The sequence below is a fragment of the Phlebotomus argentipes genome, unplaced genomic scaffold (assembly GCF_947086385.1).
Source record: "Phlebotomus argentipes unplaced genomic scaffold, Phlebotomus argentipes genome assembly contig_5, whole genome shotgun sequence".
Taxonomy (NCBI): Eukaryota; Metazoa; Arthropoda; class Insecta; order Diptera; family Psychodidae; genus Phlebotomus; species Phlebotomus argentipes.
In genome coordinates, this window is record NW_026776165.1 from 3,560,598 (window position 1) to 3,574,967 (window position 14,370).

General features: G+C 44.6%; 1 protein-coding gene across 1 annotated transcript; it reads left to right on the forward strand.

Annotated features, from left to right (window-relative positions):
- Positions 1-163: 163 nt before the first annotated feature.
- On the forward strand, positions 164-10,568 carry LOC132266102 (serine-enriched protein-like). The gene is made up of 12 exons (XM_059766939.1): positions 164-228; positions 455-869; positions 1,012-1,108; positions 1,844-2,040; positions 2,102-2,260; positions 3,650-3,688; positions 4,195-4,644; positions 4,705-5,024; positions 5,112-5,600; positions 5,659-6,290; positions 6,350-6,911; positions 6,981-10,568. The coding sequence occupies exons 1-12, from the start codon at positions 164-166 to the stop codon at positions 7,711-7,713; spliced, it is 4,158 nt and encodes a 1,385-aa protein (XP_059622922.1). The 3' UTR covers positions 7,714-10,568.
- The last annotated feature ends 3,802 nt before the right edge of the window (positions 10,569-14,370 follow it).

Here is a 14,370-nt window from a genome sequence, read left to right on the forward strand (position 1 = left end):
CGTGTGTGTGTGGGCAGTGAGTGGGTGGCCAAGAAGACTGGCAGCCACTTTCGCTTTCCGCTCGGCGGCCGCCGCCGAAGCGCTATTGATCGGGCTATGTGACAGAGGGGTGCGTGTGGCAGGGGCACGGCACCCCACCAGTCGACTGTGCGCACTGGGAACGATGCGGAGCCACCTGTTTCGCGACGAGGTGCGAAGAAGGGCGCAGCATGGGGACACCACAACTCAGTATCAATTTATTTAGCGTGTAGACAAGCTGTGTTTTGTATTATTTCGTAGGGCCACCATCACTGGATCTGTACTGAAGATTCTCTGCCAAAAAGCATCCTCAAAAAGTGCCTGTTTCACTCCTGTTTGTCGTGCAAGTGAGAGTTTTTAGTCTGTGAGCTTTTTTCGCACCCTCTGGCGACCACATCTCAAGGATTCTGTGCTCCTCATTTGGCTGTCCACCCAGGAACACACTTGCGCCCATTCACACATTCGACGCTCGGCGGACAGATCGGGAGAGTGGGCAGCTCATCCGGCGGCCAAGGGAGTCCCCATTGGGAGCCAGAGTGTGTCTAATTAGGTTGTCGATTTTTCCGTTGAAGCGCAAGCAGATTCATCGATTTGGCTATAAAAGCCCCGTCGCTGTGTGCGTGAGCGCGTGTCGTGGTGTGCGAGCTTCTAATACCCTGGTCGAACCTCACCCCGCGCTTAATCCCCAGCGAGGAGCAGACGCTGCAACAGGTAAAAATGCTAAGGGTGTTGCTATTGCGTCAAATCGCCAGCATGGCTGCGAGGGTGACTCTCAGCCTCTCGAGCCCTTTCCATTGCCACAAACTGGGCCGGATGAGACACTCCAGTTCTCATGGCAGGATGTTGTGGGGGTAAAAATAGATTGACTGTTAAAATCAGCGCGCACGACCCATGATTATAGCGAGAACGTCGTGGAGGAAATTCACTAATATCCTCTTGCAAAATTGATTGAATTTCCCACCCTTCAATTGAGTGCATTTTCCACATTTTCAGGGCCACTCAATTTCGCCTGGCAAGGAGGATATTTGCATTAGGGACACCATGGCAACAGCGCTTCCCACCGCCGTGCCGTACCATCCGTCGCTCTTCAGTAACGTATCCCCTTTGTCATGTCTTCCATCCCCAAATGCCAAAGCCTCATTAGCCATTCAAGAGCAATTACGGCGTCTGCAGAATCAACTGTCGCATCGATTAGCCATTGAGAGCCGCGCTTTGTGCGCGCTTTTTGTCTTAAACATTCCGAGGAAAATGCAGAATTCACGTAACCTTCAACTGCAGATGTTTCTGAGAAATGGCAGGAATTTCAAGGGGAAATTGCATGAAAAAGGACTCCATATGTTTTATGTAATTCAAGAGACGCAGAACAATTTCAATTTAGAATAGCAAGGAGTTGATTTTGCAGTTTACTATAAACGTAAAATGATTGTATTTTGAGCTTTAATTCTCGTAAATTGAACAATGCGTTCAAATTGCACTTAAAGCTACACGTGAATGTAATAATAATAATTTATCAGCTTTAAAGCTTACAAAATATCACACGGAAAACTTTTCATAATTACATTGCAACAGTTTGACTGGTTTTACCCCACTCAAAGGACACAAAAAGGGGAAAAACACATCGCTTAATTGAGCAAAAAGTGATATTTCCGTTCACAAAACATCCCCTTTGGATGAATTGACGCTCGTGTAATTGCGTTGCAAGTCAGTAACTGGCATTAAGCGAATTATAAAGTTTTTCCGTGAGCGACGATTCAATGCAGAATCCTTGTGAATCGATGGTGTTGATGGAAATGTGGAAAAAATTCAAGCGCAAATTGACTTGCAGGCATGACGGCGGCCTCATTTCCCGAGGCTTTTCCCTCCACTTCCGCCGGCTATGGCGGCTGCTTCGACTCCGATCTGTCCATCTTCGAGAACAAGAGCGGCCTGGCGGAGGACATGAAGTTCCTGGCCTCCATGCCAGAGCTCTGCGACGTGACGTTCCTCGTGGGAGAGACGCGGGAGCCAGTCTGTGCTGTGAAGGTCAGACACTGCGCAGCTTCTCCCGATCTTGCATTAATGTCCGCTTTTCTTGGACTTGCAGGCTGTCCTGGCGGCGCGCTCGAGGGTCTTCCAGAAGCTCCTGTACCAGGCGCCGTCGCCGCAGAGGCGCAAGGAGCCGCCGCAGCGCGAGAACAAGCTCAGGCTCTTCCTCAAGCGCTCCTCGGAGCCGCTGCTGAACCTGCAGAACGCCGCCCAGCAGGTAGCTACGAGGGTGGAAGCGCTCTTTCGCCTCATCCTTGTCTTTTAATTTCTTTTGTGTCCCTTCTCGTGCCCCCTTCCGTGTAAAGAAGATCCTCTGTGTGATGGGTTTTCGGGATGATATGGCAATTGGTAAAAGGACGCGCTGGAAGTTCTCAAATTGAGCGGTCGAGCGGTGATTGCCGATAATTGGCGTGGGTGGAAACTGAGTGTCCTCAGAGTGTGTCCAATTCATGTGGTCACTTTACTCGCCGATGCACTGGCAATTAACGCAACTCAATTATGGCGAAGCATTTGATGTTCGTTTGATGACAAATTTGTCACTCAAACGCCCTAAATATGCACAAAGTTACCACAACGTCGCGTGTAATTAAATCGGTTCTGTAATTTGGTAATCGATTTCAGAATTTCCAGTAGTCATTTTAATGTATAATGATTTGTGTTTTATATGGTTTTATGCCACAAACATGAAATAACATATTGATAAACACTATAAATAGGAAAATCTCTGAACACAAAGCGCATAAAAAAGCACATCAACTTCACGTGCTGAAAGATGACTTGTAAGCGTCTTTTGTGTAACAATCTTCCACACAAAGATGTGCAATATTGAATGAGATGTATTTTAAGCTCTGCAATCCATTTGTAGGTCTTCCAATGACTCGTCGCTCTTTCACTTTCAGTCATATCTTCAGGGATAATTCGCTCAGCTTCTCAGCACAGATTTAACTTGCAAGCTGAAAAATTCAATTTTTCCGTGATGAAATACAAACAATGCCGGGAAGTTTCCAGTAATTTTCCCCTCTGTTAATCCTTTTATGCAATTTTTCACGCTGATCTTCATAAGAAGCCTTGTTGAAGTTGAGTGAAAGCTCAAAGACTGCAATCTGCAAGAGAAATTCTTTCTTTCCGTCTTCATTTCCTCCCTCTTTTCTCTTGTGTACACAAATCTTGAGATGTCCTGCAGCGACTAAATCATTTTTTTTTTTCCTCTCAATTGCGGGAGAAATTATTTATTGATAAATCCCTGAGGATTTGCGGCCACGACGACCATTGATTCCTTCCACTGGCTCTCCTCCACATGCTCACAAATCAATAAATTGATTATTCATGGGGTTTTTCAGATGTGCGGCTGATTGTTCGCAATTCTGCATACTTTCCATGTCACAAAACACACACACACAAATACACACAACCACTCACGCACACCTACACAAATTGTGACTCCAAATGTTCTATTAGTTACATAAATGTCGCTGTAATTTATTGCTGGGTGTATATATTTTTGATACACAATTTTTCTACGTGACTTTGTTGCTGGGAAATTTCTCCATCACCTAAATTTGTCTTTTATTAAAACATAACATCTTGTTGATTCGAAAAATTATAGAGAAGTGGATTTACGCAACAGTTAGCGCCAATACCAGAGGTAAATACCATGAGAAAAGCTCACGGTTAAGCACAATGTCGGAAGTTCTTTTTCTAACGTTCATTCTTCTTTGCATAAGTTTATACATATATAAAGTATATAATTCTATATAGTTTCACATTTTCTCTGTTCTCTTCATGCTTCACGCTCTCATTTAATCACATTTTTCTCTCAGAGACACTACAATTTTCCGTCCTCCAACATAGATTTTTTTTCTTCTTCTTTGAATAGTAAAAAAAAAGTAACAGTAAAGAGATAAAAAAAAACACTTTCCAAGCACATGGCTTTTAAATTGAAAATTTTCCTTGCAACAGGACAACAATGTGTGATATTTTCAATGGTTACATTGCACTTTCATGTACATAAAGTCACCCAATTATCTCTCAATGTTGCATGTTCATTATGAAAAACCACACTGCACATCATATTTATAGACGCACTGACACTATTAGACTTCTCAGGCTGTTCTGCCATCACTAACTCCACCCTTTTGAAACCCTCTCCAGCCAACCGGACATCAGCACCAGACGCTGATCATTGAGGAATTCGAGCCGGACGTCTTCAGGCAGCTGATCGAGTACATTCACACCGGCGGCGTGACGCTGCAGCCGCGGACGCTGCTGGGCGTCATGAACGCCGCCGACTACTACGGCCTGGAGGAGCTGCGCAGAGCCTCCGCCGGATTCGTGCAGTACTGCATCAACGTGGACACGGTGTGCGCCTTGCTGGCCTCCGCTGAGCGCTACATCCAGTACAAGTGCACCAAGAACCTCGTGCAGAAGGTGCTGGAGTTCGTGGACGAGCACGGGAACGAGGTGCTGAATCTGGGTAGCTTCACCCTCCTGCCGCAGCACGTGGTGCGACTGATCCTGGCCAGGGAGGAGCTCAGAGCCGATGAATTCACCAAGTTCCAGGCGGCTCTCATGTGGAGCAAGAAGTACTGCGACAGCAGCCCGGTGAGTTGATCCACCCCTAAATGATGGCAAGCATTTGAGTTTTCAATCCCTCCTTTCCAGGCGAACCCTCTGAAGGAGATCCTGGGCAACTTCCTGGAGTACATCCAGTTCCACAAGATACCGGCGAATGTGCTGATGCGGGAAATCCACCCACTTGGCCTTGTGCCGTATTCGATCATCATGAACGCACTGGCCTTCCAAGCTGATCCCGCCAGTGTGGATCCGGGAAAGTTGTCGCCCAACTCCAGCCGAGTGCGACGAGCGAGACACGCAAAGGGGCGCTCCATGTCCGTGCAGAGCTCCCTCGATCCCTATGGCTCCAACACCACGCTCAGCTCCACCGGCAGCAGCGACCCGCCGAACGGGGCCAGCAGCAACTAGCATAGGTCGAACGGCCCCTCCTCCAAATCCTCCTCCTCGCCGAAGATCCGCAAAGCCAAGTCCCAGAGCTTCCGCACCAGGCGCAGTCCGTCTGAGCGCAAGAGCAGCTCCTCGGCCTTTGCGCCGACGTCCGGTCAGCTCAACCTGGCCATCGAGCGCGTGGGCAGCAAGAGGAGTCCCAGCGGAGTGTCGCCACACGACAGCAAGAGCCCCAGCAGCACGTCCCAGAAGAGCCCCATGTCCCTGTCGCGCCAGAACACCGTCCGGCAGTCGCACAGGCGAAAGAACAGCACGACGCCGTCGCTGAACTTGCAGGGCCGGCGGAGTCCCTGCGGAGCCGCGCCCGAGCAGCGCAGTCCGCAGGGGCGTCGCAGCCCCGTCTTCCTCAGCTACGAGCCGTCGCGCTCGGGACACAGAAGTCCCACGGACAGGAGGAGTCCCACGTCCTCCATTCACGTGCAGCAGCAGTCCGGACACCGGAGCCCCATCGACTACGAGCGACGGAGCCCGTTGTCCGGCGTGGCGCCTCCGCTGGACCGGCGGATGTCAGGAGGAGTTTCGCCGGATGAGAGGAGGTGAGTTGACTGTTGTTTCCACCGATAGGGGCGGATAATTGGCCTTGCTCGCTTTCAGAACTTCTCTGCAGCAATCCCTGATCCTCGGGCGACGCAGCCCCATTGGATTCTCGCAAGGCATGATGATCCCGCTCACGCCCAGCCGGAGTCCCACGGTGCCAATCCCACCCATTACGATCTCCAACCCTTCGGAGACCATCGCCATCATCCAGCGCCAGGTGGAGAGCAACGTCGAGTCCTCGGCGGACGAGAAGAGTCCGCCGCCGGCGGAGCGGAAGGAGAAGACCAGCGTCATGCGCGAGATCCTGGCGTTCGTGCGGAAGCCATCGAAGAAAGTCACCACGCGATCCAGCAGATTCGCCGCGGCCTTCTCGAGAGCCGAGTCGACATCAGGAAGTCCTCTGCTTCGCCAAAGCACCTTCTCTAGCGCCCCCACGGCGTCCAGCCGGGCGGCCAAGAGTGCTGTGACAAAGCAGATGTCGGAGGTGAGCTTAGAGCCGAAAATGTCGCAACGCTTCAAGAATCTCGCTTACACGACTAAGCTGTCTCTGAGACTGCGGCGCTCGGACACCAGCAAAGCCAAGGATGCCAAGAAGTCCAGCGGAGAAGAAGCCAGCGACGTGGAGAGTATCTCAGACACAAAGGCAGTGGAGAAACTGGGATCCAAACCATCGCTGAACAATGCAAACGGTAGGAAAATCTGCACTTTGGGTTCGATGTCTGGCTTAATGTTAATCCTTGTGTCGCAGGTGGATTGTCGTTTGAGCTGGAGAACGTGCACTTCGAGAAGGTGGGCGATTCCTACATCAAGCACGAGCAGATCCGCGAGGAGACCATCGAGGAGTCCAGTCCGGTGAAGTCCGTCTCGAGCGGCGAGCGCCGTCCGGAGACGCTGGAGCCGAACGTGATCGTGGTGAGCGGGAAGACGCCGCTGCAGGAGGAGACGGAGCGCATTGAGGAGCTGAAGCGGAGCCTCCTGAGCCTCCTGCCGCCGGTGGAGGGCAGTGTGGACGACCCCACACAGGAGGCGGCTGTGCCCGAGTTCACACTGGAGAAGCCTCAAGTGCCTGCCACGGCCAAGATGCAGTGTCCCACTTTCGAAATCGAGCCTCCGTCCAGGCGCGCCTCCTTCGATCCGCCTCGGTCGCCCTATCTGGAGAACCTACGCAGTCCGGCCGGCCGAGACGATGCGAATGGCGTGCGCAGGGATTCGGGGGCGGATAGTTTCGAAATTGTGGACACGGATCGCAATCGTGAGTCCAGCTTTGAGGATCGCTACTCCTCCATCGACACGAGTTTCGATATATCCAGGTGAGAGAGACTTCAATCCGCGATGCGCGCCCCAGCAGACACGATGCCAATTCCCTCTCTGCTCTCCAGGTACCACTCGACGAGTTACGAAGATCAGACGTCCAGCTTCGAAATGATGGAAGCCACTCCCGGTGACAAGAGATCACCTTTTGATCTCCGTAAATCGTCGATTGAGCTCGTGGATGTTGAAACGTTCCAGCAACGCTCAGGCGGCAGTAGCGACGGCCGGAAGTCCTCCCTGGAGACGCACTTTGACTACACGCTGCCCCACGGCATGGCGAAGCACTTCCACTCCCGCAAGCACTTCCACCAGCGCGCCCTGCCACGGGCGCGAAGTCCTCTGTCGCAGCAAACCTCCTCCAATTACAGCTCCCGCGACTCCTACGACTCCGCTTCCGAGCCGCTGGTGCAGAAGCGCTTCTCCGGCTCCAGGAGCCCTTTCGCCGATCCCACGCGTCAGCACTATCCTCTCCCGCCGCGCTCGCCCTGCACCGGCGCGGATGGGGAGTCCTTCCTGTGCATGGATCAGCGCTGTGCCGCCATCTTCGAGCCCAGGCCGCCGCGCACCTCGTCGCCCTATCTCACCTGCTCCAGCGGCAGCGAATTCGAGCCGCCGTCGCCGCGGCGCGCCTCCTCCGTGTCGCCCAAGCACACCTTCACGTTCCGCATCGTGCTGAAGAAGGTGGAGAGCAGCCCGGACGATCTGTGTCCGACGCGAGAGCCGCGCAGGGGGCGTGTGGATCGCCACAAGAGGCGCGACAGCCGCCGCAAGAGACTCCTCGACACCGGCAAGAGTTTCTAGGATCTAAGGAACAACTGTCCCACCATCCTCGGTCCCGGTATCCAATGCCTTATCCGCGGAAGGATTTTCTGGTGAAAATTCCTCTCACTCAGCAAATGCGCTCGCTTGCAATTCTCATTTTAGCACACTCAAATTATTAGCAACTTTGCAACAAAACAAACAAAGAAATGTATGGTTGGAAGTTAAGTAATTATTATGAATTGTTGTTACTGTTTGCAAAACATAAGCTAATCATAATTGCATTATATATATACATAATGATATTAGGACAAAACGTACACTGTGACAATCCTCAATGTTACTTAATAGTGAGTGAAAAATTATAGAGAAAAAGAAAATGAGATGTTTAAGGAGTCTATAAATGACAAATCTGATAACGTTTGGCAATGATTTCGCAACAAATTGAGTGTTTATAAAACTCTACTTGTTAATATTCCTGTGATTGCATGACAAAAAGTGTTTCTTCATGGACATTAAACCCAGATAATCTTCATCGTTGCATTTGTCCCATTGACTAATTTTAAATTGATAAAATATCTTTGTAAAATAGGGAATAAGAATATTTAGTAACTCAAATTGCAATGTAGTGTTATTTGTTACATCAACCTCGAGATGCTCAATGTTTGGAACTTTATTCGCTCCGAGTTGAAGAGCGAAGAGCAAAAAGGCCAAAAGAAAGGTGAAGAAGAAGAAAAAAACTGTATAAAGAGAGAGAATTACTTAAGAACTATACACAAAATGCCTCGTCATAGAAAAAGATATTAGGACTTATCAGTCAACAATGAAGAATGCGCGAACACGTAAATTTGAGATATCACAAGGACAGGAATTTTATATGTGCAACTTTAATATATTTATCGTATATTTACCATGGATTGATAATAATTATTCTAAAAGGATAGGATTGGGATTGAGTGTGTGTGTTGATGTGTTATACAAACCAAACCAAAGACGCGTTACTTGATAAATCGGAGAGGAATTTGAGAAGAATAATCACATTAATTACCTTTAACTGTGTGACTGTAACATTTTAGCTAAACACGTAATTTTAGCAGAATTTATGGAGAAATTCAGTGACTTGCAAAGCCGTTTGACTTTCAATAGTCGAAAAAGTTGAAAAAGACACTTTTTCCAAACCAATCATCTCTTTTTTTTACACAAATTTAACTCCTTAATTATCTTGTCAGTGATATTTCAGCAATTAGACTTAGAAATTTTACTTTATCACAAAACCCAAATCGACGAGTGCCTCAAAAACTATCAAAAGTCGAGCGAGTTCAAAATTTAGCTCAAAATACAGCTTCAAAATTTGCTAAATTTACTTCAAAACGCATTCAAAACGTCCGTTAAAGTGCAAATATTGCTTTGTATTTATTATTTTGTAAATATTTTAGTTGATTTTATTGGTATTTATTGGAGTTTTTGACTAGAATCTTAAAATATTACTTTCCAAAGTCGATTTTTAATGGTCTTCGAGTCGATTTTATCCACACAAGTTCTAAAAAATCAACTTTTCATACTTTACTTAAACTTTTCTTTACACTTTTCAAGTAAATTTTTTTAAAAGATATGAGAAATCTTCATTCAAAGATTTAAAAGTCAACTATTTAGGATGATTTTAAAAATCTAACATTATTTACTGAAAAGGCGTTTTATGCGTTTGACTGCAATTTTTGAGACATTTTTCTTGGAAATATTGTTCAGCGTAAAACAATGAATATTCGTCTTTTCATTCGCAAAACATTATAATTTTTTCCCTTTGTGCTTTTTTGATAAATAAGATTTTTTTTATTATTGTCTCATGAGATACAAATCTGAAAATTTTTGTAGCTTTTCAAAAATAACATAAGACGTAAACTATGAACAAATCGACTTTTCATCGTTTTTCAATTCACCCGTCGAAATACGAAAACCCTTGTGAGCCACACGTTAATTGTTTGTTCAAAGATAGAATAGAGGAAAAGGACAACTAAGAGGATAGAAAGCAAAGAGAATATGTAAATGAGAATATCTCCTTTTCATGCCTTACATGATATAATCTTACATTATTGATCGTATAAAACAATTTATTGAGTATTTCTAGAAGTTATTGAAATATACATTTTTACTATAATGTCCAAGAATTGTTGCGCATGTAGAGTTTGATGAAACAAAAATTCGATGGCATGAAGAGATTTCAAAAAAGAATACAAAAAAAAATATATATTTTGGCAGAAATGTTCATCGTTGTTATTTTGGTAAGAAAAAAAAATGTGTCAAAAGGAACTTCTTGGACATAAAGTGAAAAAGTTTAGATGGAAAATAGTGGAAGAAGAAAGTGAATATATATTTTATTAGCCAGCTGGATTTGGGGCCGTTTAATAGACATAACAATTATAGATAAATTGAGAATGTTATTGATAATAATTCCGATTGAAGACATCCATGTTAATAAGACGTTGAGGCGTAAGTTAATATTGATCTACTCGTACTATCGACTTAATCGTGAGAAGTATTCTTAGCTTGTGTGCAATTATATTGTGGGTGTCGAAGATGAAATGTCCTCTTTTTTTTATTATACACTGAAAATATGATCATATCTTATATATATATATATATATAGTCAGATTTTCCCGCTCTACGAAGGCTGTTTCGGTGAAGGAAATTTCATTCTGTACTTATCAGAAATGCCAAATTTATCACTGAATGTCAAAGTTTCACACTAAAAGTTTAATAATAATATTCCACAGGAAGTTTGCATTGTAATTGCATAAATGTAACTGAAAAATTGAAACTGTTTTATCAACCACAAACCAAAGGTTTCGTATAAGTTCATGTTCAGGTGAAAAATATATTACTGTATGTACACAAAAAAAAACAATCCATCTGTATCTCTTTCTTTTTCATAAAGCCCTCAGACGTCTTTATTAATTATTTGCAAAGATTTATTATTTATTTGCAAATTTTCAGCTTAACGAGAAAACTCATACAGCGTGGACAATAATGATTGCTCCAGCATCGGTCTCCAGGGTCGAGGTGGTCTGGGCTAAAAAGAAAGAAAAAAAACCCAATTATGGCGTTTGATATCGTTTGTATCGTCCGTGATTATGAGGGTGAACCGCAGGGGTGCCTCATACACTTGTAGAGAATCACGCGGCTTGGAAATTCCCACGATGCTGACTCGACGAGTGTTCCGCATGGAATGTGATGATCCAGATTGAAGATTAACAATGTGCTTTTATATTCGGGCGCTTCCCTGGAAGTCTGAGGAAACTCTGAATGGAATTGTTTATCGCTTCATCCGTTTCATTGGGACAATATTTTCATGTCATTTTGGACAGGCCAAAAGATACGAATTTCAAAAATTCCTGGCGCTCACCATAATATCTATATTCTCTTCTTAACACTAATTTGGTGTAAATATGGTCACTATGCTTTACGCCCAATTTCTGGAGCTGCTGAAAGTGCATGTGTCAACTCTAAGTACAGGACTCTAAAGTGGAATCTTCAAACACACTACAAAATCCTGTACCTTAAGCCGACGCGACACACGATTTTGCGAAGATTTCGATTTACTGGGCGTTCCGGAAAAAGCTTGGAAATTCGAACAATAATGCTGAAATATCGTCTGAAATATCATATGTTGAATTTTCTTAACGTAATTTCACATATTAATGAAACCATGTCCGTTAAAAAGTCATAATATTCAATAATTATGAAAAAAAACGCAAAGAATGAAAAAATTGCGCAAGAGAGAAAAACATTGAAAAGTCGCTTTCAAATTCGCTCGTCGCTTTTTCTAATTCACCTCAGCATGGATATATAAAAAGCATTGTACATATATGTAAAACCAAGCCAAAGCTGTGGATAAATCTTGTCCTAGCAAAGACGTCTCAACAACCGCACAAGATCAAGAGAGGCGGCGAAATCCGTCGAAGGCGCGCGGTTGCGTTGGGCAAGAAGTCAGACGGGAATGCACGTCCTTTTCGCGTCCGCAGGACGGGAAGCGAGAGCAGGAAGCGTCGCTGGGACAAGTCGATTCACTGGGCGTTTCGAGAAAGCACTTTTCTTCAGTTCAGGATTAAGACACAGCGGCGCGAGGCACGGGCGGGCAGGGAAGCGACAAAAGGAGCAGGGTTGAATGAAAAACTTACGAAGTAGAAACGATCCATCGTGAAATGCGTCTGGGCGCCAAGTTTCCCTGCACACAATCCTTGGAGAATTCACAGTATTTGCAAGCACAGGAAGGAGCTTTCAACGCGTCCGTCCGCACTGAATGCCGCCAATGCACTGATGAACAAACAGGATTCTGTGCGTGCACTTTTGGTGGCCCGAAAAATACGCGCATTTAATTGAATTACGCTTTGTTTGTCAACCTTTCATCTCACAGAAGGGAGAATCGGGGGAAGTTTGGGAGGTGGACATTAAACGGTTAATAAACAAGGTATTTACATGGATGAATTTTCCACCGTAATTCAATTTATGAAACATTATTATTCGCATATTTTCCGATGGGGAAAAAGGAATGAGCGAAAGGATCAATTTCTGTCATATCCGTACTACCGTTAATGCAATTAAAAAATCAATTAAATGCATGTTACTAAAAATGTTGTCGTCGTTTCAATTATTCATCCATTTTTCCAGTTTCGAAAGGTTTCGAGATCAGCTATAACATACTAGAATTTGGGCCCACCCCATACTGTAGGGGTTGAACAAAGTAGAAAAGTATTTTTTGGTAGTGTTTAAAATGGTGGCCAGAGTGAGTGGGGGGTTGGATTTGACGAAAAAAATATTCATTAGCATTGTATAAAGAGTGTGAAAGAAATTGCTTTACATAAATAGCCTGCGTAGAGCGGGAAAATTGGACTTTTCCAGATTTTAGGAAGCAATATTCGAAATTAGAAATGACCAAAACTCCAATTCTAATTTCCATTTTAGAATATATAGAATATATATTCATTTTTACACTCATAAGACGAGCTGTTGTTATCAAAGATTGCGTCCACCGACGTCTGAGTGTTGATGACCAACCTCCAGAGCAAAACGGTGGGAAAGCTCTTTCATAGGTATTTTCTAATATGGTCACTATGCTTTACGCCCAATTTCTGGAGCTGCTGAAAGTGCATGTGTCAACTTTAAGTACAGGATTCTGAGATGAAATCTTTTCACACACTTCAAAATCCTGCGCTGAAAGTCGCCACAACACACGATTTTGCAAAGATTTGGAATTACTGGGCGTTTCGGAAAAAGGTTGGAAATTCGAACAATAATGCTGAAATATCCTCGTATTCATATGTTGAATTTTCTTAACGTTTTTTGACATATCTGACAACTTAATGAACTCATATAAATTTCATTGTGTTCAACAAATATGTCAAAAATGCAAAGAATTTTATTATTGGCACAAGAGGAAAAGCATAAACAAGGAAACACAATTTCACTGACAACTATTGAAGTCGCTTTCAAGCTTTGGCGTCACTTTTTCTAATTCACATCCTGTATTGTGCACTGTTTGAAATACAATTATGAAAGTCTTAGCAAATGCTTCTACACTTACCGATATTCGATAACCGTAGAACCTAGAAACGGCGTGTCTATAATTGGTTAAATAGAGAGAAGTTAGGTTCATCCAATGGACGAAACAAATAACACATTATTCCTAGTTCAGAAGAGATTAAGATACATGATTTTTGTAACTATTTCTGAACCTCGTTCTTCATTACAAGTATATTGGTTAACATTTGCATTTAAACATTTATGTAGAACATCAAACAATCGCAACAGTAACATTTCAGGCAAATATTTTTTTTTAAATGGGGAAACGTGTAAGAGCGTTTAGAAGAATGACTGAAATAGCAGTTCACTCATTAGATTTGGCGATAATATGGGTGATAATTCCGTTGATTTGTTGATGACTCAGAAGTTTCTGCAGTATTTTGGGCAAAATATTCATAATTCTCTGCCGCTCTTTGCCTCACAATGCAATGATAAATGCCTCTTAGTCCAATCAGCGTTCGTGGAACTTCAGCGTAGAGATTAAAAGCATTGTATATGTAAAACCAAGCCTCAGATTTGGCTGCTATGCTAAAAACAGTCCTGTCTCGGGAATTTAAAATCTCCTCATATGGTTTTGCAAAGTGCATAAGTAAATCCTTTTCATATTCTGAAATGTTAGGCGTGCGTTGGCGACGCTGGAAGTGAAGAGAGTAAAAGCCTTTCACAGTACGACTTGGAAAGCGTTCTGAGAAGATTTAGCTTAGTTAAAAAGATTGACGTATTTAGAAATCAGCGAGTGGCTTTTTCGACAGACAGAATGGCCTCAGTTCTCGCCACTCACTTCTTGTCCTTCTCGACGCTTCCAGGGCTTTTGCATCTTGCATTCGAGATGGAATAATGGGGGTGAATTTCGTCGCTACATAAGATCAAGAGAGGCGGCGAAATCCGTCGAAGGCGCGCGGTTGCGTTGGGCAAGAAGTCAGACGGGAATGCACGTCCTTTTCGCGTCCGCAGGACGGGAAGCGAGAGCAGGAAGCGTCGCTGGGACAAGTCGATTCACTGGGCGTTTCGAGAAAGCACTCTTCTTCAGTTCAGGATTAAGACACAGCGGCGCGAGGCACGGGCGGGCAGGGAAGCGACAAAAGGAGCAGGGTTGAATGAAAAACTTACGAAGTAGAAACG